This window comes from Diorhabda carinulata, chromosome 1 (assembly GCF_026250575.1).
Source record: "Diorhabda carinulata isolate Delta chromosome 1, icDioCari1.1, whole genome shotgun sequence".
NCBI lineage: Eukaryota > Metazoa > Arthropoda > Insecta > Coleoptera > Chrysomelidae > Diorhabda > Diorhabda carinulata.
In genome coordinates this window covers 20,891,876-20,915,664 of record NC_079460.1, presented here as the reverse complement: position 1 = coordinate 20,915,664, position 23,789 = coordinate 20,891,876, and the positions used below count along the sequence as shown (strand labels likewise).

At 32.3% G+C, this 23,789-nt stretch overlaps 1 protein-coding gene across 11 annotated transcripts in view; it reads left to right on the top strand.

The window, feature by feature from the left end:
- Positions 1–23,789, top strand: part of LOC130893110 (voltage-dependent calcium channel type D subunit alpha-1) — a 103,977-nt gene that overhangs the window by 32,882 nt on the left and 47,306 nt on the right. For 6 of the 11 annotated variants that reach the window (XM_057798949.1, XM_057798925.1, XM_057798970.1 and 3 more), the window contains exons 6-18: positions 695–847; positions 1,251–1,447; positions 6,101–6,204; positions 6,255–6,661; positions 8,460–8,533; positions 8,587–8,738; positions 11,845–12,052; positions 13,163–13,283; positions 13,375–13,561; positions 13,817–13,893; positions 15,972–16,125; positions 21,875–22,004; positions 22,290–22,456. In XM_057798949.1, coding sequence (XP_057654932.1) covers positions 695–847; positions 1,251–1,447; positions 6,101–6,204; positions 6,255–6,661; positions 8,460–8,533; positions 8,587–8,738; positions 11,845–12,052; positions 13,163–13,283; positions 13,375–13,561; positions 13,817–13,893; positions 15,972–16,125; positions 21,875–22,004; positions 22,290–22,456 — 2,131 coding nt within the window. Of the gene's footprint in view, positions 1–694; positions 848–1,250; positions 1,448–6,100; positions 6,205–6,254; positions 6,662–8,459; positions 8,534–8,586; positions 8,739–11,844; positions 12,053–13,162; positions 13,284–13,374; positions 13,562–13,816; positions 13,894–15,971; positions 16,126–16,533; positions 16,673–21,874; positions 22,005–22,289; positions 22,457–23,789 lie in introns of all 11 variants that reach the window. The other 5 variants (XM_057799008.1, XM_057798933.1, XM_057798998.1 and 2 more) reach the window with 1 other exon arrangement.

Sequence of the window (23,789 nt, the reverse complement as noted above, 5' to 3'; positions counted from 1 at the left end):
TCAACGCTCCATTGATATTTATAATTGTTGAGGCAAATTAATCTTTTGCAATTCTTGTCCATAAAGACATATTATTTATGATTCTTTTTGCTTGTGGCAGTTCATCCTTGTTTCACTTCTTAATTAGTATTTTACATTCACAAAATTTTATGTGTTGTCTTATAATAAACGTTGCTTGTCCTCTACTTTTCAATCCAATGTGGTTTTGAATTTTTTTCATAACCTGCTCAAACGATGTACATAGATCCCAAGTTACACACAAGTAAACTTCTTATTGGTATTTTGGAGACGTAGCTTATTTGAACAGTTGAATTCTGAGCGATTTGATGATTCTGACAACATATTTAAATTCCAGGAGTCATTTCTCATTAATTATTTACATCCATACATTTTTACTGGCATAGATCACATCTGAGTTTCATAATGCGCTTTTGGGAGAAAGACTTTTCATGTAAGAGTAATATGATTTAAACCCCGGTTACATTCTCTCTTTTATTGATGATATACACTGGGCTTTATTATATATAAGATTTCCAAAGTATTTGAATGGTTTTATCCGTTAAAACATACCTTGTTTTATCTGTTACCTACTACTTTGACTTTTCAAATTCTTTGAAGAACTTTTGCTTATAGCCCAATATCATTAACAGTTGTTGATACCTTTTTGAACTATTTCAATGTCATTTATTTGTAGGTTTACAAGTTGTGTTAAATTCAATTCTTCGTGCCATGGTGCCTTTACTGCATATAGCTCTGTTAGTACTATTTGTTATTATTATTTATGCAATCATTGGGCTGGAATTATTCTCAGGAAAAATGCATATGACTTGTGTTGATAACACGACAGGTAAGATTGAGATTAAATTGAGTGCAGAAAAGAAAAGAAAAATTGTATCGTCTTTATACAGTCTGTAGTTGATTTAAATGTTATTCTTTCTTCATATAAATAATTTAGAACATCAGCGAAATATGGTTTATATTTTTAACTCCTTTAGGGATTACCACTTTACATAAAATTTCTTTATAAAATTATGCAGTATTCTATCAATGTTAATTTTTGAAAAAGAAGTAACAGAAAAAATGTTTCCCTGTTTCGTATTTTGTTCAAAGCGACGTACAATATTGTAGATTTGCATATACTTCATAATTAAATTATAAAACTGCCTGTACCTACTGCTAAGATAACTTTACATGATAAATAAATCATATACTCAAAAATTTTTATTAATAAATCATTATAAACTTTTTAGGTAAACAAATGGATGATCCTCACCCCTGCGGTGTTGATGTGGGATTCAATTGTACCCAAATAAGTATAAACATGAAGTGCCAAGAAGGATGGACTGGTCCAAACGATGGAATCACTAACTTTGATAATTTTGGTCTCTCCATGTTAACTGTATTTCAATGTATCACCCTTGAGGGATGGACTGATGTACTTTATAATGTAAGTAATTGCCTTGTTTAATTTAACTTTACAATTATAGAATCGATAAAATAAATATACAGGGTAGATATTATAACATGCCGTTCGACTTGTTGCGTTTTTCTTCAAACATTTTGAATAATCCTTTGTTCACGTATTGTGGCACAGTAGTCAGTCGATAAAAAGTTGATTCAATATTAATTGTTCACCCCATCTGAGTACCAGCTATTTAAATACTTCAGCTGAAGCGGAATTCCACTTCCTGAGAAAGAGTCTCCTGCCGGGGAATTAAGGTTATAACACTTTCAAAAAAATTAATACATAAAACTACAAATGGAAAGACATTTAAAATTATGAAATCTACACTTCATCATCATTTAGAACCCTGTCTCGTTCACTGTTTGACTCAAGCTTCTCTTATCGTATACCATTTTGGTCATGGGTATAAAGGGCGATGGCAAAATCCTGGATTGAGTAAAACTGTCAACCTTATCCAAGTTGTAAAACATAAGTTTGTCAAGCAACCAACCTCCGAGAACCTAGATAAACTAACAACTCATAATTTTAAAGGAAGAATGTTTCTACGAATCTAACACCATCTTGGATATTTGATTTATTGATTTATTTAATCTGCCGGATAAAGTTGATAAGGACTATGGGACTGTGACGACTACGCCATGTGTCCTTGCATTTAAAACTACTTAATACACGTACACAGCTTTCCGAACAAACTCCCTTAATAAATCTATAATCCGTCCACACCTGACTGATCGACACCTGACCCAGGGAATTCCAAGTTACCTTCTTAATGTCGAAATAACATACAATAAAATTAATCCTCCCCGGTATACCTCACTTGGGAAGAACCAATACGAACCCAGGCGAGGCGTTTGGAATCGAGGTGTGATTCATTCTGTCTCGAGACATCAAAACGATCAGATCTCGAAAGCCGAGGGCTCAGCGAAGCTACACCATTTTCAGAGACTCAGCACGCGCGACGTAGTAGAATCTTTTGTTGTAAATATTTTTGTGTATATTGTTTTGTTGATGTATATATAGTAAGTTTAACTTATCGAACTTTGTTTATTCTCCACTACCCTCGACATTAAGGCTAGCGCCCGTAGGACAAAATTAGTATTCATCGGCCCTTGAAAGCATACACAATTTAAATGATAAATTTGTCAAATTTCGAATAAATCCGAATATTTAATCTACATGTAATACATGTAAATGAAGTGAATTGTCTTTAACTCAAATTTGAGTATCCGGCGTTTCATAAATTTCGAATTTGATTACGATACTGGTTTTTCAATGAATGTTATGCCTTCAGAAGAAAAAAACCTTTTGAATAATACAGTTACATTTTTAAAACAAAGGCAGAACTATTAAAAGTTTGTAAAAATGACTAATTCCAATGTCATTCAAAAAGCAGCTCCGTAGTGTGCGCGTCATATTCGAAATTTATAAAGCACAGCAGATTCAAATTTGAATGGCGGACAATGCATTTCATTTACATACATACAGGCGAAACTAATAAAAGTGGTGAAAAAGGTCATCTATGGTTCCATTTCTAGATTCATAAATATGTATTATTTCTGTTTTGTAATACTATTCATCATGGCAACAGTTAGTGTGTTTTGTATTTTTGAGAATAGATAAATAATAAATTTGTGTTAAATTTCGCGGTATTATTACAATTTCGTTAAGGTTTATAGTCCTAGATGGCATCATAACAAATAACATCGTCGTGCACCTTTTAAATACATCTAAAAGTGGAAAGGATAAATATACATTGACGAGTTTACTAAACTTGCTGTCAGTTGTTTCTATATACAGTCAATTTTAGAGTTAATGTTGTGAACAAATTGCTCAATTCAAAACATTTATGTTTATTTACTTTGTCATTAGCTAGACTTTATGTACAAATCGGTAGTTTCCAGACAAACCACATGTTCTAAAAATTTTACCAAGAATAAATTCTATCATATTATCCCAGGTAGAAACTGAAATATTAATTTTTTTGTATTTAATTCATTTTTTTCTATTTTACATATCAGTCATTGAATGAACACTCCAGTATGTTCTCATTTAAATAATAGCTATGTTTAGTTCATTATATTAAAAGGCACTCATTTTTAATAAAACACTATTTTGTGGAACGCCTGGTGGTTTCACCTCGAAAGTGAATACATTTTGTCCCACTTTGTGTTATCAGATTAAAGTTACACACTTGTCAAAATGTGTGTAAAAATAGGTAAGAAAATGTCAAAGTAATTTACAGTTGACAAGGATCTGCGACAAGGATGCTGCATCTCTCGTACGCTTTTTAAGCACTTTCCCAGTGGAAAAGAAAATGTAAAGGAATGAATAAAGAGATTGACGAAGATCCTTGCTTTTACACTCGTATAATTCGCCTATGATCAAGTGATATGTGCAAACGAGAAAGAAGATCTTGAACACACGACGAGAAAACTTAAAGAGAGTACGAAAAATGGGGTTTTCGAATCAATATTACAAAAAAATATCTCTGCATTGGTGAAGAGATCACAGGTCTTGTTCAGGAAAATAATATTAAATGTGATAACTATAGCTATTTGGAATAAATTTTAATAAAGAAGTGACGAATGACACCGAAATAAAATCGAGAATAAACAAAGCAAAACAGATATTGAAACACTTAATGGAATTCTATGGAGTACTGAGGAAAATAAAGGAAATGAGAATATATGACACCAAAAAACACGTTAATAATACTTTCATATACACAGTTTCTATAAGTGGAAGCTGTTCCGAGTAAAAAAGACAGAATGATAACGATTTCTCTAACCTCCGAGGCTCCAGTTCGGTTCTGCGCATTCTCAAGCATGCGCAGTATATATAAAGTGTCTCGAACGAGAGAGGAAATAAATATATTCAGTACCGTAATGTAGGGACGTTTTTTTCCCATACCTACTGTCCATAAGGAGTATTACATATATGACGTTAATATATGAATCAGAGACGTGACGACTAAAAACAAATCATAAGGAAACTAGAAGCTACAGAGATAGACGCAATAAGAATAGATTCTAGAACATCAAGATTGGAAAATAAATTGTATCTAGCAACAAAAACATTGATTTTTATCTTTAAGCACGAATTGAATCCTCCTGATCTTATCAGTAATAAATAATGAAATCAAAAAATGTTTACCATTCATTAGATTTCATGCTAGGTACTTTATGAATAAGGTAAATTGCATATTTATCTACATAAACATTAGAAGCAATGTCAATAATGTTGAAACTTCGATCAACTGATGACCGAATCTATCAGTTATGCACGATACTCAAAAAGATATTTTTTGAATTCGTCAGTGTAATACACTGGTAGCTAACACGTAAATACCACATATTTTGTTTAATTGTGAGATTTAGCAACCTCTACCAACCACTCTGTTATAATACCGGTCATGTTCTCTCTTTGTAAAACCATAATCGACTTACAAACGTGAATAAAGAACACATACAGAGTTGTATTTAATATAACAAGCGAAGATAATAAAGTAAAATTAAATATAAAGATGAATTTGTTAGTTCATGTTCTTCATTTATGATGATACATATACTACAATACAATTATTCGAAATCACTAGAATCATATCTTCCTCAGAATCACTGTCGTTTAAATCAATTATAAGTCTATTTAAAACTGGTACATGTTGCATATATTTGTTTTCAATTCTTCTTATACATTTCTCAAATTCGCGGTGTTAATGTTTGAACATTCTTTCATTACCAGCACCACAACGGAGGAGGTTTTTTTGGGTGAAGTGTTATTAATTCTTGTCCTGGAAAATTCTAAATTTGTGACTTACCTCCCAATTTTTTGTTATGTATTGGTTTCTCCACTTTATCAAACGACTTCTTTTCATTACTGTTTACCTTTTATTAACTGTTTTATATCTAAAAAGCATATCTAAAAGCATCTGTTGATAGATATTGCCGTCTCTTTTCAACTGTTTGGCCTCTTCCTGTGCTAGCATTAGTAGAACGTTTACCAAATCTCTAAATCGACTTGTTTCGACTAATTTCGCCTTTCATATACGGCACACTTGCCCAGATCACAACTAACTACTGACTGTGAACCGGAACCCTACTAGAAGTACCTACCTGATGATTATAGAAAAAATATTCTTCAATTTAGTAACCGGTTTTAATTACGAATTCCAAGGGATTAATTTTTGGTGTAATGTTGTTTATCTATACTTTCAAATGAATCACTGGTTCTGAAAATTAAATATTGCAACGCGGACCTGGACAAGTTGTGTTCAGTTCGCAGTGAGGCGTCTCTTTTATCTATTTGTAAAAAATAAATAAAAATTTCCGATATTTGATGATCAGCATCATAATACGTCTTACCAAAACAATATTTGAGTTTATTCTGAAAAATTTTATATTGATTAATGAATGGCTTACTAATACTATTCAATATTTCAATCCGAGCTTATGGTATGAAATAAAGTGTACTTGTGCAATAATTTTTTGATATCAAGTAAAAAATTTTCTAGGTACTTGTGCTTTTTCTCCAAAATTGTCGTACAGTTAATGAAAATTGATCTTTCTTAGTATTTCGTACGACTAATTATATCATAACAATTTGTACAACTTCAACGAGTTCTGAGAATTATTACAGATACAAGATGCAATGGGCAGAACATGGCAGTGGGCGTATTTCGTATCCATGGTCATATTAGGAGCATTTTTTGTGATGAATCTAATTCTCGGAGTCTTGAGCGGGTAAGTTGACATCATATTACAACTTTCGATTAACTAATTTTAAATACTAGTGAGTTTTCAAAGGAAAGAGAAAAGGCAAAAGCTCGAGGTGATTTCCATAAGCTTCGAGAAAAGCAGCAGCTCGAGGAAGACCTGAGAGGTTACTTGGATTGGATAACACAAGCTGAAGATATAGAACCAGAGGGCGAAGACCATCAAAACCAAGACAATAGAAACATAACTCAGAACGAGATGGAATCCACCGATCACATAGGTGAAGAAGAAGTTCAACAAGATTCTTGGTTTAAACGAAAGAAAAAAGATTTCGAACGAGTTAATAGGAGAATGAGGAGATCCTGTAGAAAAGCTGTTAAATCTCAATCTTTTTACTGGCTCATTATTGTTTTGGTGTTTTTGAATACCGGTGTTTTAGCTACAGAACATTATAAACAACCACGATGGTTGGACGATTTTCAAGGTTAGTATAGTCTATTTCCCTGATATCAAATTAGATATTTTATTAAAGAATCATCTCATTTATTTTATTGAATAAATTTTGGATTCATTATTTAAGAGGATAAATAAATTCCACGTTTAGGCTAATAAAGAAATCCAGTCACGTCTGACCTTTCATATATTACAAGATTGAGTTGGCAAATACCGCAGAAGAATTTATATTAAAATAAAAAAAATCAGGTTACAACTATTTCATTGTCTATTTTTGCTCCGCTTCCATATATTTTCAGTTATGAGAAAAGTAAAATTGAAATAATTAAGATGGAATAATTATGATGGAAAAAATTATTATTTTTGAAAATTACCTCACTATATCTGCAGGTTAATGAATGATAAAATCTGTTGTTCTACAAATCGCAATCAGAAACGAATTTTGAGAAATATGTGAATCTATATCAAAATTATTTGTTGCAGTTACTACTCTCTACAACTAAACCTCAGACACCTTTTAAGCATAGATAACTGACAAACCTTAGATCTATTAGTAAATTTTATTAAGGATATTAAAATTAATATTTAAGTAGTATCATCGAAAAAATCTGTAGCTGATGGACTTGTTTCCAAGCCATTTTCTTTCACACACACACACACACACACATATGTCAAAATTATGATTTTCAATTCAGTCGAATACATTGTTATAAACATTTGGATACATTTTCAATTAGACGTTCAATAGTATCTTGGGAGATTTGAGTACTTCTACAGTGAAAAGGAGATTGAAAAAAGCTTGCCTCTTTTTTGGAACGGTCTTCGGACTTTGACTTTGAAATAAAACTAGGAAGTTGCAGTGGGCTGAAAAATATAAAAATTGGACGCTTGAAGAGAGTGAGAGTTTTATGGAATGATGAGTTGAAGTTTGAGGTTTTTGGGTCCATAATTGTTTGTGCGCAGATTAAAGGAAGAGCGTAAGCTAGATACTGTATGATACTGATGATTTCTGGTAAAAATTGAATGCATTTTGAAGAAAGATGGCTATAAAAAATATTAAATGAAAATGTATTACGTTCTGGTCAGCACCTGATAGGTAGAAAATTCATCTTTCTTCATAACAACGATCCACAAGCATTCCTCGAAGCTGTGCAAACAGTATTTGAAAGAATTGGAAAGGAAGAATGTACTGAAAGTAGTAATTTGACCAACACGGTTGCCTGAACTCAACCCGATTGAGTTGTTGTGGGACTAATTGGACAGGAAAGTCAGAAAGCAGTATCCTACTTCCACTTCACATCTTTGAAATATCCTAAAATTCGAATGGAACCACATAAACGATTATTTGTCGAAATTTATGCAGAGAATACCACCGAAATAATAGAATCAAAAAGGGTTTACTCCGATTAATAAAATATTTTAACATGTAAAAATTACAGACTGTGGGTGGACAAAACCTTCTGGCCGGTAGTTTATGTAATAAACACGGAATATCAGTATCTGTACACTAAAAAGAATGCAGTTCACGTCTTGAAAATTATAGGTGATTGAAGTGTCCCCACAAATTATACGGTGGTTTAAAGGAACTAATTTTCACCCTTACTGCAAGAAATTGATTATTGAATAATAATAAATAATAAGAGCTGGTTGAAATTTTGATTTGAATTATCTTTGTTAGGTCAGAATATAGCAAATTTACGATGTCTGATAATAAAATGTGTATGTAATACCTCATAAAACCAAGAAACTTTATGTTGTTTCAATATATTTTTGCAAAGATTGATAGATTATTTAACTGCACCACTTATAGTAATTTGTTTCTTTTCCAGAATATACAAATATGTTTTTTATCGCTCTGTTTACGATGGAAATGTTGTTAAAGATGTATAGTCTAGGTTTTCAAGTAAGTTGATTCGACTCAATTTATCAACAATTAATAACCATTTCCAATTTTAGGGATACTTCGTATCGTTATTTAATAGATTTGATTGTTTTGTCGTAATTGGCAGTATCATGGAAATGATTTTGACTAATACTAATGTGATGCCACCGTTGGGAATATCTGTGTTACGTTGTGTTAGATTATTGAGAGTATTTAAAGTTACTAAGTGAGTCGATTATTCAATTTTATTCGAAAAATCAGTAACCATACTTATAACCCTGTATACAAAAAGAAGTGAAGATCTTGGTAACACGCCTGTAATTGAAAACTAATCCTTGATTTACAAAATGAACTTATACATTTACAGTTTGTCAAATATTTTCGTACTTTTTGAAGCGTTTCCTTCAAATACACTCCCTAGGGAAATTAATGCATTTTGCGGCCGAAATTTTACACCTAAATTTTCCTTGTTGGGGGAAATGTATTCTAGCCTTAATAGTGAAATTATTTTATTCAACTACAGTTAATACAGTCAATACAGTTTAGACCGAGACTTTTCATTCACATGCCTTTGAGGGCCAGCATGCGTCAAGATTTTGATTCATTGGAAATGTCTTGGTATACAAAAATGTTTGAACGATAAGACACAGGATAAGCTTGTGGTTGCGGATCAAAAATATTGTTGTTAATGACTATGTCCAAAATTGTCTTGAAGGAATTGAAATCAAATAGAAATAGAGTCTCATTGGGATATGATTGATAATTGCTTACGAGATTTATCAAATCCAACACATACTTTACATGAGTTATCTCCAACTAACTCAGACTAAGTCTAAGGCCGATATGAGGATAATTCTTTTCTTATTAATTTCTACTTGATAGAGTAATTTTTTTATTGCAAAAATCAGTTCTTGATTATAAATATTTATCGGAGACCCTTCGATAGCTTGTAAAACTGATTTTGAGTATTTCATTATAGCAATAATTTGAACTGGATTTAGTAGGCACCATAATAAGCATTGTTTGGACCCATCTGTGAATATTTTAGTTATGTTGTCTCTGAAATAATTCAGTATGGTTGTAAGTATTAAATTGGAATTTTCGGGGTGAGGATGATGCTTTTGTAACTGTTTTTAAATATAAGAAATTAAGGACCATTAAAAATGAAAACTTCATCATAATTGGTATTAATAAAGTTATCTGCTGAGGGAGAGGTTAAATTTATTCTCTAGTAAGGTACTATAAGATTACAAATATTAATAAAGGCAATTTTTGTATTTTGTATTTTTACATTTCTGTATACAATTATTTGTTTCTTAGCTAAAAATTGTCTACTAATATTTAATGGTGATTCTTGAACTTCTTAAAACTACAACTGGTTCTTTTGTTAATGTATGATTTTTCAATTTACCCAAAAATTCACCCTGTTCACCATCATCATTTTTCTGCACAGTTAAGAACATGCCCTTTCTATGTTTTCTTTTTAGATTCTAGTTAAAACTCATGTTGTAATTTTTTTAAACCTCCTGCAATAATAGTTAGAATAAAAGAAATCGTCAATTAATATTTGTAATTTTCAATTCCCTTTTCATAGAAAAGTACTGAAATTCATTGTTATACTTTCAAAAAAAAACGTAATAATGCTGGGGAGTGTACTACAAGGTTGTGCCTTGCTCTTGAACATTTAACTACGAGGATGGTCCCAGAAGTACCTGGTTCAACAAAGAGAACAGAAAAATTTTGGAAACAAATGTATTTATTTTTCAACGTAATCTCCTAGCGATGTTCAATAAACTCGATACCCTTTTTATAATAAGAATCATCAAGCTTCTCAAAATAGCCATTAATTACCGACATCATCTCTTAATTTCTGGAAAATCTTTGACCACAGAGCCATTTATTCAAGTCTGGGAACAGAAAATAATCCGAAGGGGCTATATCTGGGGAATAGGCATGATGTAGCAATTCAAACTTTAATTAATTAATTGTGGCCATTGCAATAACGGATATGTGAGCTGGTGCATGGTCTTGATGAAACGACTCTTTCTTCTTAGCTAAATATGACCGTTTTTGCTTGATTTCTTCGCTCAAACGTTGCAATAAGTTCGCATAATACTTGATACTTTCTCATTTTTCAAAAACCAACCATGACCTTGCCTGCGGATGGCACGGTCTTTGCCATTTTTTCAAGTCTAGGAACAGAAAACAATCCGAGGGGGCTAAATCTAGTGAGTGCATGAGGTAGAAATTCAAACTTTGATTTATTAATTTTGGCCATTTCAATAACGGAATATTTTCTTAACCAAATGCGGGAGTTTTTACTTGATTTATTCGCATCCCAAAAAACCGATGCCATGATCTTGCCTGCCAATGGAACGGTCTTTGCCTTTGGAGCGGTTCTCCCTTTTCAATTCATTGTTTTGATTATTCTTTATTTCGGGTGTGAAGTAATGTACCAACGTTTCATCCATGGTTATGAAACGGCGCAAAAATTTGCCAAACATTCGATGAAAACTTCTTCACGACGCTGTTTTTGTTCCATTGTGAACGAACGCGGCACCCATCTTGCGCGTACTTTTCTCATGTTCAAATTTTCGGTTAATATGCGTTGTACAGCACTTTTTGAAATACCTACTATGTCTGTTAGTTCGCGCACTTTCAGTAGACGAATCTACCCAATATTTTACTGTTGATAACGAAGAAGCAGTCTTACCCAGAGTAGAATCTAGTTCACCTTTTATATTGGTTAAGCTAATGCTAAAGCTAATTTTTTTGCATGTTTACAAATTCGTTAAAAACGTTCACTATTGATGTCGGCCAAACAAATACTAAAAAACGTGGCGTCTTCAAACTTTAAACATACACTGTATCGATTGTGTACTTTCTAATACAGTGGTATTTTTCAAGCAATTACCGCCACCTCTCGGTCAGGCCAGATACTTCTAAAACCATCTTCGTATTTCGAATAGGATTGTTTTTGTGTCTAATGTTTTACTGATATTTTTATGAGTTCTAGCTAGTAACTTTCAAGTTATATTTAGAACATCCTAAGAACACTGGTCGTTGTTGCTCTTGACCTCTTATGTATTATTAATACTTTACAAGTTCATTACACTTACATGCTTGCTAAAATAATCTAAATGATCAATATTGTTACCAAATTTGAATCAATTTTGAAATGTTAAATCTTTCTTTACAACGCTTCGTATTTTCGAAACAAATGGTCAAAATACTACATTTTATTTACGATAAGCTTCAGAATTGAATCTAACAGAAGGGTTTTTATTCTAAACGTTATTTAACAGTTTTACTAATGTTACTTCTATTTTTAGATATTGGAGATCGTTATCAAATTTAGTAGCATCTTTGTTGAATTCCATTCAGTCTATCGCGTCTTTATTGTTATTACTTTTTCTGTTTATTGTTATTTTTGCACTCCTTGGTATGCAAGTTTTCGGTGGAAGATTTAATAAAGATACTGAAGAAAAAACGAGATATAATTTTGATAGTTTCTGGCAAAGCTTACTAACAGTATTCCAGGTAAGTACATCTCTTGTTTTCACTGTGAACTAAAAACTTTATCCACCAACTGAATGATCTATAAGTCATAAAGAAAGCAATACAACTCTTAAAATATGTTGATATTTGCATTGAAAATCGTACTATTAGACAAATATTTTTTAATAAGTTGTCTCTTCATAAATAATTTCTGCTGATTTCAATTTATTTGATCAAAATCCATACGGTAATAATCTACAATATTTATGATTTAAAAATAGAAACAACAATAAATTTTCAATATTTTTTTGTTGCTAAATTGATTTCAGGTCTTTTCTGATTGAAAATTAGATTTTAAAACATGTGAAAGGTTGACGTTTCAACCTGTTTCAGTCTTTATGAAAATCAATGCAGGTTGCACTTGTTTGAACCTGGTTGCAGCGTTCGTGTAGGACGCAAACATGGCCGTAAACTTATGGTCCAGGAGTCAACGGCTTTCTTTTCAAAGAATTTTATCCCGCTGAGATTAATACGGTACACTGTAGACAAATTCCTGTCCGTCAGCGTCAATACCATCGGTGGGTGCGCGCATGGAATGCGGCGGTAATCGCAAAAAAAAGTTTTTCATCCCAGTTGAAATTGATATTATACAATATTGATGTACATTAGCCACAAAAAACAACTGTCAGTCGTGCAACAGACGGGGGATCGTGCGTCAATCGAGTGTGTTAACTTGACAAAAAAATTTAAATTTGAAATTATCTTCAATTATCGTCAATTTTTTATGTGTTATAGAACCTAATGTTCAATCAGAAGAGATCTACAATCAACCAAAACATATAAAAGAGTATAAGAAACTAAAAAAAAAACTACAAATATCTTGATATCTCTATATTTGTGTGCTCTTTTGAGGTTGTCTTGATATTATCGTTTTCTCCGTAATGATTCCGAAACTTTCTATTAACAAATATGTTTTCCCTTCGTTTATTGCTCCCTTTATATTACTTACTTTCCAATTATTGAACATGATAACTATTTTTTAATACGACTTCCACTGATGTGAATCTAAAGTTGCGTCTTTTCTTGAACATGCCTTTGCAACATCACATGTAGTTATTTTAATTAGATTAATTAGTATAATTAATCTTTTAGATTCTGACGGGTGAAGACTGGAATGTGGTTATGTATGAAGGTATACAGGCATATGGAGGCGTCGAATCTCCTGGCGTTTTATCCTGTATATACTTCATAATTCTATTTATTTGTGGTAATTGTATCCTTTTACATCATCACAAACAAAGCAATACAGATATTATTTCTTAAATAACGAATGTAAATGTTGAATTTTCTTAATAAATAATCAGATATTCTATTGAATGTGTTTTTGGCTATTGCCGTGGATAACTTAGCCGACGCCGAATCACTCACCGCTATTGAAAAAGAAGAAGAGGAAGGTGAAAGGAAATCGAAAAGTCCTACACCACAAGAAGAAGTAGAAGAGGAACATAGTGTAGAAGAAGAGGAAACAGATGATGGGCAATATTCTGGAAGGTGTGATTAATTCCTATATACAAGAGGACTATTTAGAATGTAAAGATAATTTGGGTATAAATAAAAGAGGTACAAAACCAAAAAAATCAATTTTCTCGTTGTAGAATTCTGCTAGGTAGTTTTTCATTCTTGGAAACAATAAAAATCTGTACATGATCGGATTAATAGGGCGGACAAGAATGTGTTTCATACTTTCTGAATAGCCCTCATATATTTCATTAAATTACTACATTGACCTAATATATAATTTTGTAGATCCGAACATGAGGGAGATGCTGAATCTCAGACCAAAATCGGAGAGGAGGGAGAGTTTGATGAAGAACAAAACGAAGGTATGCAAATGGTTTGAAGCGAAAATTCTAATATTTTAATATAAGAAAAAATACATTAAATAACTGGTCAAAATTTGAGGATATTGAAAATGAATTTTTCTTAACTATGAAAGCATCAAACTAAAATGAAATTCACTTAAATTTGCCTGTTTTCTACGGGGGCTGATCCCTTTATATATACACTTTCAACTATTTATAGTTCAAAACCTTATTTATCATCACGTGACATTGTAACCTATCATCTATAAACTTACGCTAGAAAAGTCTGGACCTATTAAACCTATTGAAATCTGTTGAAACGTGTCTATTTTCGATAGACTCCAATCTCAAAATTAACATGAATCGTGTCCAGAAATGCGCGGTGATTAAACACTTACAAGAATTCACCCCACGCAAATTCCTAGTACAGACAAATTTCCAAATTTCGAAGCGAAGAGATCAGCCCTCGTGAAAGAACAGGTTATAGGAGTATAAATACATATAATCGATTTCCATTCTAGATAGACGATTTCTCTGGTATCTTCATATTATTTTCTGTCAGTTTTACTTATTTAAATACACTATATCATCTGTTAAGCGAATTTTAATAATTATATATTGAATTATTATTCTTTCTATGTTTGAGGATGTTCAATTTAACATCATTGTTTTCATTGAATAGTGAAAACATTCTAAATCAAACAGCAAAACAAACAGTCAAATAAAAAATTCATGACATTTGAAATGCAACAAAGAAATTTTATTGAGAAAATTATTTTTCTTTATTAAGTTGAAATTTCTGGAACCGTTGGCGATATTCATACTGAAGAGACTGAAGGTAAACTAAAATCTAATAACTTGATTTACCTGTTTTATACAAAATAAGCCACCTCCCGTGAAAATTAATGCATCCAATAATTTATTATTGCATACATTTTATAACAATTTCACATTATTAATATTTATACAATGATAGTGACTGACTTGGGCAATACCTGAGTGGTATATATGAAATAAGTTGTTGTGATTGTGACCGAAAGTATATTGGACAGACTAAGAGATCCGTTATTGTCCGGTTTAAAGAACACATAGCTCATTTGAAATATAGACGCACCGGAAAATAAAGTATTGCCCATCACGCTGTCAGTCACAATCATTACATAAATGTTAATAATGTAAAATTGTTAAAAAATGCATCCAATAATAAATTATTGGATGCATTTGAGAGCATTGAAATTGCTAGATGTAAGAGTAGCTTAAATTGGGACAAAGGGCCAATACCTTACAGCCCACTCTTTAGTTTAGTAGTCAAAGAATAAACATGAGTGCTCCCGCCAAGGAGTTTTTTCCCGCTGAAATGAATTTTCGCGGTCGGTAGCTAATTGGTGGGAAAATTGAGTATAAAACAGGTATGGCAAGTCATTAGATTTTACTTTACCTTCAGTCTCTGAAGACGACAACTTGGTTATCGAAACGCGTGTCAGACAGTATAATTATTAGTGTTGGTGTAAACAGTATATTCAGTATTTTTCTTTATAACTATCCTCTATACTCAACCAAATTTAGAACTTCATCTGTCATTTAACTTATTAACATATATCCAAATGGAGAAGCTCCATAAATGTTAAGACGAATAGAGCGTAACAACGTGTTAGAATCGATTAAACGACGATGGATTCGTGTTGCTCAAACTCTCTTAATTCGTAATATTTCAAACGATTTTTTAGGTATTGTGATTGAATTTCTGACCGAAAACTCAATAAATCTGACCAATTAACCACCTTCTGTCCCTTATCGGCGCTGGTTGACTTCTTTTTGTTTCTCTAATTTGAATTAAATTTTCGTATCCGATTTTAGTCGCCGAAACAAATAAATTGATGAGTACCGAATTTTCTGGAATGGATTATTTCGAGTTTATTAATTTCAATGAATCGGTGTTTGTTTTGTTGTTTGAAGTAAAATTTTCAATTTTCAAACTACAAGTTGTTCGATTCAGTATTTTGTTATTTGAATAATCTACTTGGTGCTAAAATTCTTTGATAAGATTTAATCTTGTATTAATATAAAAATTAGGACAAGAATGTAACAATAATTTTTAGAGGAAGATGTAGATATTGATGTTGACGATGATGAAGCTGAAGTTGTTACAAAAGAAACAGCAAGACCTCGACGATTGTCTGAGGTCACAATCGTTAAGAAAATACGCCCTATTCCCAAAGGCAGTGCCTTCTTTATATTTTCACATAAAAACAGGTAGGCCCCTTGGAACAGAACATAGCTGCTGATGTTGAATGTTTATACACAAATTATCTAAAATCTAATGTTTTAGGTGTACTTTCTGCATTTTTCAAAATAATGCCTTCACTTCTATACTTTTCGATAGTTTAGTTATTGCACTCTATTTTCTTCTTTCAAATTCTTTTAATCTTTTACATCTGACAGTTGCTCTTTTTTAAAATACTTTCTTCACTATTTTTTTGCTTATACTCATGCATTAGCAAATTTCTAATATTAATATAAAACATGTATAAAGCCTAAGAATAAGTTATAATCTGATGGAAGATCATGAGATGAAAGAAATCAATATCATTGTGATATTCAGCAGCTGTGTTATTGTGTATACTTAATAGTAATGCGAGCGTATGTATGTGTGCCTTACAGAAGGAGATGAAGATGATGTTGAGGCGGGCAACGATGTTGGAGAAAGACCACGTCGCATGTCTGAAATAAAACAAAACACACAGGCGACGTTGCCAATACCGCCAGCGTCATCTTTCTTCATATTTTCTCCTACAAACAGGTGAAATGTGGTAGACAGTGGTGCCTTGAGTACTCATATTTATAGCAGGGTTCCCAACTTTAACTACCTTATAAGTAGTGATAATGGTAACACTAAATACACAAAATGAAATACTTATTTTAAAAAATATATATTATCGCTTTCAAAAGTTTGAAGTATTCAAAAGTATACATACACTGCACTTTTCTCTTCTCTCACAACCAACTACTTCCCATCCTTTATAAAATAAGTGCTAATAATGATGAATTCAAAAATATAAAGATTTTGTTCTGTAGCTTATCGGTCTTAGTAATCGCAATTGGTTGAAAATTTTTAAATACGAGGACGAATCATTAACTTACTTTTTGAATTAAATGCATATTTTTGATTAGAAATCATTTTAAATACTTCTAATATTTTTGACATTTCCATATAATAAAATATATAGTTACCAAAATAGAATTTGAGGGATGATTTCATCATCAAATTCCTTTTCATCTAGTGATTTATTCAAATTTAGAAAAAACAAACAGCCACAAGAAGCTAATCTTAGCCCAATTTATAGTTTACCTCTTGGAAGTAATTCTGAAGGAACTCGGAATCCAGTGGACCAGAGCGTTCAGCATCATCAATAGTTTTTCAAGTCGCCATACCATCTTTTGATAGTTGTCGGTTGTCATCAAAATAGAATTTGTTGGATGATTTCATCATCAATCTTTGCGTCGAGTGATTTATACAAATTTAGAAACAAGAAATAGCCACAAGAAATTAATCGTAACCCAATTCATAGTCTTTCTCGTGGACCTAATTCTGAAAGAACTGCGGAATTCAGTGGACCAGAGCGTTCTGCATCATCAATAGCTTTTTATCCCGTTTCAAGTCACCATATCATCTTTAGATCATTGTCGGTTGTTTTCAAAATAGAATTTGAGGGATGATTTCATCATCAAATTTTTTTGCGTCGAGGGATTTATTCAAATTAAGAAACAAAAAATAGCCACAAGAAATTAATCGTAGCCCAATTCATAATCATTCTCATGGACGTAATTCTGAAGGAACTGCGGATTTTTTTCAATTTTCCGTTTTTTTAATCATCGATATCATCTATTGGCAGAGGTTTCTTTATTTAAAAGAAAATAAATTCAAAAAGTTATATTTTATTGACGTATCCTCGTATTACAACGTAAATAGTTTTTGAACTAGTTTTCTGACCAAGTGGACATGCTTTTTCATATTTCAAAAGCGTTGATTATTAGTTAATATTTAAGTACGATACAGGACTGTTTCGAATTTATCGAATCCGAATTAACAAAAATAAGTTTTCAAAATTAGTTTGACATATCGGATGTCTCACATCTTATAAGGTATTGTTAAAAGTAATCGTAGGTTTGATTGGTTTAGTGGATTTGTATCTAGCCAAAGAGGAAGGAAATTCTGATTTTGATTTTGACCAAGGACCTTTTATTTGTGTGAAAAAATTACCACGAACGTGATGCCACGACTCAACTACTATTGAAGGTGTTCTATTTGATAACAACACAAATATCCTTACTAATGCTTGGTGTACCCTGCCGCCCGCTATACCATACGCTGGTACTGCTTCCGCCTTCTTGTAACACATTGCCGAAATCAATTATTTTTCTCAATACCTTTATATACCTTTGCTAAAAAGTTTCCTCAATATTAACGTAGACTATTCAGAATCGAGTTCCACTAATTTTTGTGTATTTTTTTGTTGATATTAGGCGGAAGCTGGTGATCGGTGGTCGGTAGTGTTGTAGAGGGAGCCCTGTTTTTGAAAGTGTGTTGCGCTTTTGCAACCCTGATTGGCACTATACCTATATTGTGTGGTCCCGCACTTGTTTGTTTAGTAGTGGCGACCTTAAACCTCTGTAGTACCCGCATTGAACCTGTAGAAAGTACTCATACATAAATACATATTTCATACACAAAGAGTTCATTCACATTTCTTGGAAATAGTTTAAATACATAATATCGATATAAAAAATATATAAAAAGGAGCTTATTCTCATTCTATGGCGTTATTTTTGGTTGATACTTCTGCCATTATTACCATTCAATCATTTTTCTTGACTATGTCGAATTCTTTCTATAGAATTAATGAAAAAATTAGCAACTTTTAGAATGAACAATGAACTTTGCTATGTCAGCGAAGTCTTACTTTTCCGTTGCTCTTCAATGTTATTAATGTGTTTTTGCATGGCCCATATTGTAATATTAATACATTCTTCTAAAAAAAGTATCGCATCACCCATAAAAATGGTAAAATTGCTTACTAGTAACTAACAAAAATACAGAAAACGAGGCAAGAGATATATCGATTTTCGGAACAGATCGAGAGTACACAGTTTATATTTTATTTGGCATTTTTTAAATAATATTGACTATGGAAGGAATTTAAACTCAATAAGGGAACAAATTGTTCTTAAAGACAGGCTCAATCAGTCAGCTGTGTGGATATGATAGAATGCTAGTGCAGGGTTGGTTGTCGGCAACTACCCCTGCAGATAATAGAGTTTCAAGACTGCAAGCTTTACGAAGAAGTCATGTAACGGTAAGACAGCTTCAACAAAAGTTATCTGGAGCTAGAAATATAAGAGTATCATCACAAATCGTGAGAATTGAGTGACAAGGGAGTACCGTACAGCTAGGTTAAGATTCACACGAAAACCCGGACTTACATTCTATTGAGTATCTGTAGTACAATATTTACAGAAAGGGAAGATCCAAATTTGTTATCAGCTAATTCTCAGCTACTGAAAGAGGTGTTAATGACTGAGTGGGAGAATTTGGATCACAATTACTTGATCAGAAGTATACTACCATTGAAATTAACCAACTCATATAAATACGTGGAATTACATCTACAAAACTTTTTAAATGGAAATTTCATTATAATACCCGAAATAGTGTGAAAAAGTACAATACTTTTTAGATGGGATAATTATAAAAACAATCTTTTTTATTTCCATATTTATCTTATCTTATATATTCTGTAAATATAATAATTGTCATTTTCCAAAATGTTTTTCAAATTTTGATTGATAAAACACTGATTATTACTCAAAACCTGCTGAAAAAATACGTTAAGTCATATGGCGATTTTTTTTGGGTTGATGTAACATTGAAAACATCAAAAATTATACAGGAAATGTTCTTATTGCATAATTATGAAATTTTGACACAAATACAAGTTTATAATTCTGTTTCAACAAAAGTAATGTTTAATGTGATCGTCGATAAAATATTGTATGATACTCGTGCGTGAAGTATTATTACGCACTTGTATCATAAATAACTATTATATCACTTTCTGTCTGTTATTAATTTAAATACAGAAAACAGTTGAGATTATAATATAAATGCAAATCTCATTGCAAATCAGAAATCATAGTGATACGATACTTTTTTGGCGGAATGTAGTTTATTAGCAAATTGTTATAATGACATTTTTGTTTTTGCAAAAAATTATTTCATTTATCTCCAGTATTTTTTGAAAAACACTGTTTAGTATAGTTTTTTTCAAATAGTATAACATAAATTGCTAATAAGCTATCATTATGAAAGTCAGAAGCTTTTTATAGCTATTATTACCATGTTGTGTTTTGAAACTGAAGCTTGACAAAAATATAACATTTTGGGTATCAATTTCTTTCAGAGTGAAATTCATAGTCGATACAATATCCCACGCAACTCAACAACAGTCTGAGTTTAGCACAGTCCCTACTCAAGTAAAATTTAAGCTTGAGTGTAGAAAGTTTGGTATCAATGCAATTATCAGTAATTTTTCATTGCACATTAAGGTCACATAATTATGATCAAATTCAAAATTTATCGAAACAGGAAAGTTATTACAATAGACTATCAATTGCTTAAGAAAAGTAAAAATTTACTCCATTGTCACGATATCGAAAATAAGAAATTTTCATAACCGGGGAAAGTGAATTCCGGTCGTCCAATATGGACCCCAAAACCTGAGACTGTTTTTTAGACAGATTCAAATCACGTGCTAAATCCTTTAAATCATTCTGTGTCAATACGTGCGGTTCTTTTGAAGTTGACAGTTCATAACTTGGGCCACTATCTTCAAATACCTTATCCTGATGACTTAAAGTCAGGTCCGGAGTTGAATCCTGAATTGATAGATTTGGAGGCACTATGTAGGGTGGGTCTGTTGGCCGAAGTATGGATACTGGATGAAGTGTTTGAACTTAGTTGTAATGCCTTTTGTTTGAGTCAAACAAAAAAACAATTACTTACATATATACAATATCATCCTCATTGAGAAAACAAAATCTTTTGGATTTGGATATCATATACAAATAAAAAACTAAACTGTATCAGGACATTATACAGAGGATTGCACCAGGAGAGTAGGATAAAGAAAGGATTTGTTTTCCGGAAACATTGGAAAGTAGCATTTTACAAGTGCTTACTGTCTACTTAAAGTGTTAAGCCATTTCATGTTAGGTGTTTAATTAAAAGCTCCACCGACTTCAACCCTGGAACTATAAGCAACGAATACATATTAATGGGAGATTGATTATACTCAAGCAATTCTTTGTGTGATTCATCATTCATCATCAAGAAAAATGTGGGCCAAGTCTTCTAATTGTCCACAGTCACAGAAAGGAACTTCCTTAGCATATATTTTGTATAGATGATGTGTTGTGCCACAATGTGTTGATCTCATTCTATCGATAATTGTAGTCACTTTCCTTGGTAATTTAGTAGTAATTTCGTATTGTAATAGTAATTACAATATTGTAATTATTGTAAATATTGTAATTTAGTATTGTTAAACCATGGTATATTCCTAGGTGTATTTTGATTTCAAAAGCAATTTCTTCCTTTGATCATGCTCTCATTTGGATAAAGTTTAGTCCAATAAAACACATGAATCGTATAGGCTACTAGCCATCAAGTATCATAAATAAAATTATGATATTGAAAAATTACAATGTATGATAAAAACCGTAGGTTATAGCTTATAATCTCGCTTAAATTATCTCTAAAGATAATGGATGAGGAGTGTAGAATGAATTACCCTAAGAGTCGACTATGAATTTCACCCTTAATTTCCAATTAATGTCCCATGAACTCGATTGTGACTTTATGTCTACATTTTGTACACATCATTTATCATAACGGCTTACTAATGTACATACATATAAATCTTCAAATTAATTTGTTTTTTTCAAGGTTCCGTGTGTTCTGTCATTGGCTATGTAATCACAGTTACTTTAGCAATATGATTTTGTTGTGTATTATGGTATCTTCAGCATTGTTAGCGGTTGAGGATCCTATTGACACGGAATCTGAAACCAATAAGGTATTTAAACAAACTATACACGTAGATACAATGATTATTTCGGAGTTGTCAAGATACAACCATAGAGTTGATATTAAATATAGAGAGACCCGAGTGGGATTGAAATTGTACTATTGAAAGAGATAGAAAGAGTATCGTATATACCACTCCCTATCTCTATTTAGAGAGAGTGGTATATCGATTTTTCCGTTATCTCTATCAGTAGATCGGGCCCACTACCATAAATCACTCTCTATTTTTAATATTAACTCTATGAGTACAACTCGCATTATTTTTTCATTTTAGGTGCTGTCAAAATTTGACGTATTTTTTACAATAATATTTTCAATTGAACTGATGCTCAAAACCACTGCGTATGGATGCATCTTACACGATGGTGCCTTTTTACGTTCGGCCTTCAATATGTTGGACTTACTTGTAGTCTGTGTCTCATTAGTGTCCATTTACAATAGGTAATATTTTTTCATAAAAACAAAATGTAGCCAACTGTTTAAAAGTAAAAATAGATACCAATATAAGAGATCTATTCGTAAAAAATCAATTAGGCAACACAAAAAAGTCACATAGCTGAACTGGAGATCTTGACAACCTGTTCACTGTAACAACTACACCACGTATGTTTCGATAACAAAGATATCGTTTTCAGTGGTGTGGAAGGCTTTTTTTATTCGAACCGGAGGGAAATGCGCATAAGTACCATCAGTGGCCATACGGGGCCAACCAGTGTGTAGGGCTGTACTAAACTTGTACGATTTATTAGAACCCTTCTTCTTTAAGCTAAACATCGTTGAGATTCCCATCTTAGACCCTCGTTAGCATTCCACGGAATCGAATTGCTCGATTTGGGTTTGCTGTTTATTCGTCGTTTTGTGATTTTTTTTTCACGTGGTTTGGTCATCGACCAAACTGTCCCGTTTCTTCATACGTAACATTGATTCTACATACTTAGCTTTTATTTCGTGATCATAATCCCTAAGATATTCTTGGCAGCGAATTTTTCTACAGTGTTGGAATGACTGCATATGAAGAATGTCCATGGCTTGTCCAGAAGCCAGACAAGTGAGACTCTCTACTTTTCCCCGTTTGAACAGATAGGATTGAAAGTGTCCAGATAGTACTTGGATCAAGTAATAGTTCACCTACCCATGACTTCTCTCTACCCAGCCGTTAACGCATAGTAAGGGCGCGTAGTCCACTTACCTCGTTGATCCGTATCTTAGCTCTGCTGCCACTGGCCTGTCTTCCTTCGCGATTCCGGCTTTGTAGATGATTTGATTGGTCTTTTTTCTCGTTACCTATTGTCTTGTATAATCTCTTGAATTCGAGTGCTATGAGATCTACAGCTGGTTCTGATACCGAGCGGTATGCACACTGTACGTTGAGTTGCACCCTTGTTAATCTTTTGCGCTGGAAAACCATCTGCATTGTCTCTTACCATATCTCTCGGACCTCCGATATTTGTCTGTGATGTGGTGGTTACAGAAAACAGTTTACTAATGTCAGCAATTATTTAGGTAGAATCATTAAACAATTCTATAGCTGATGGACTTGCTTCCAAGACATTATCCTTTACACTCACTCACAATACCATAAAGGTTTAGAAGGGTGATTGCATAGTATGGCCCACAATAAAAAAAACAATGTACTTCTATTTGGTCACAGCTTTTGAGAAATTCGAAAAGGAAATTTCGCTTCATAACGTTGATGAGCATCGTTAATTGCTGATTTAAAACGGTTGTTATATATTCAATTAGAATATGCATTGAAATTTCTTAATAATTTTAT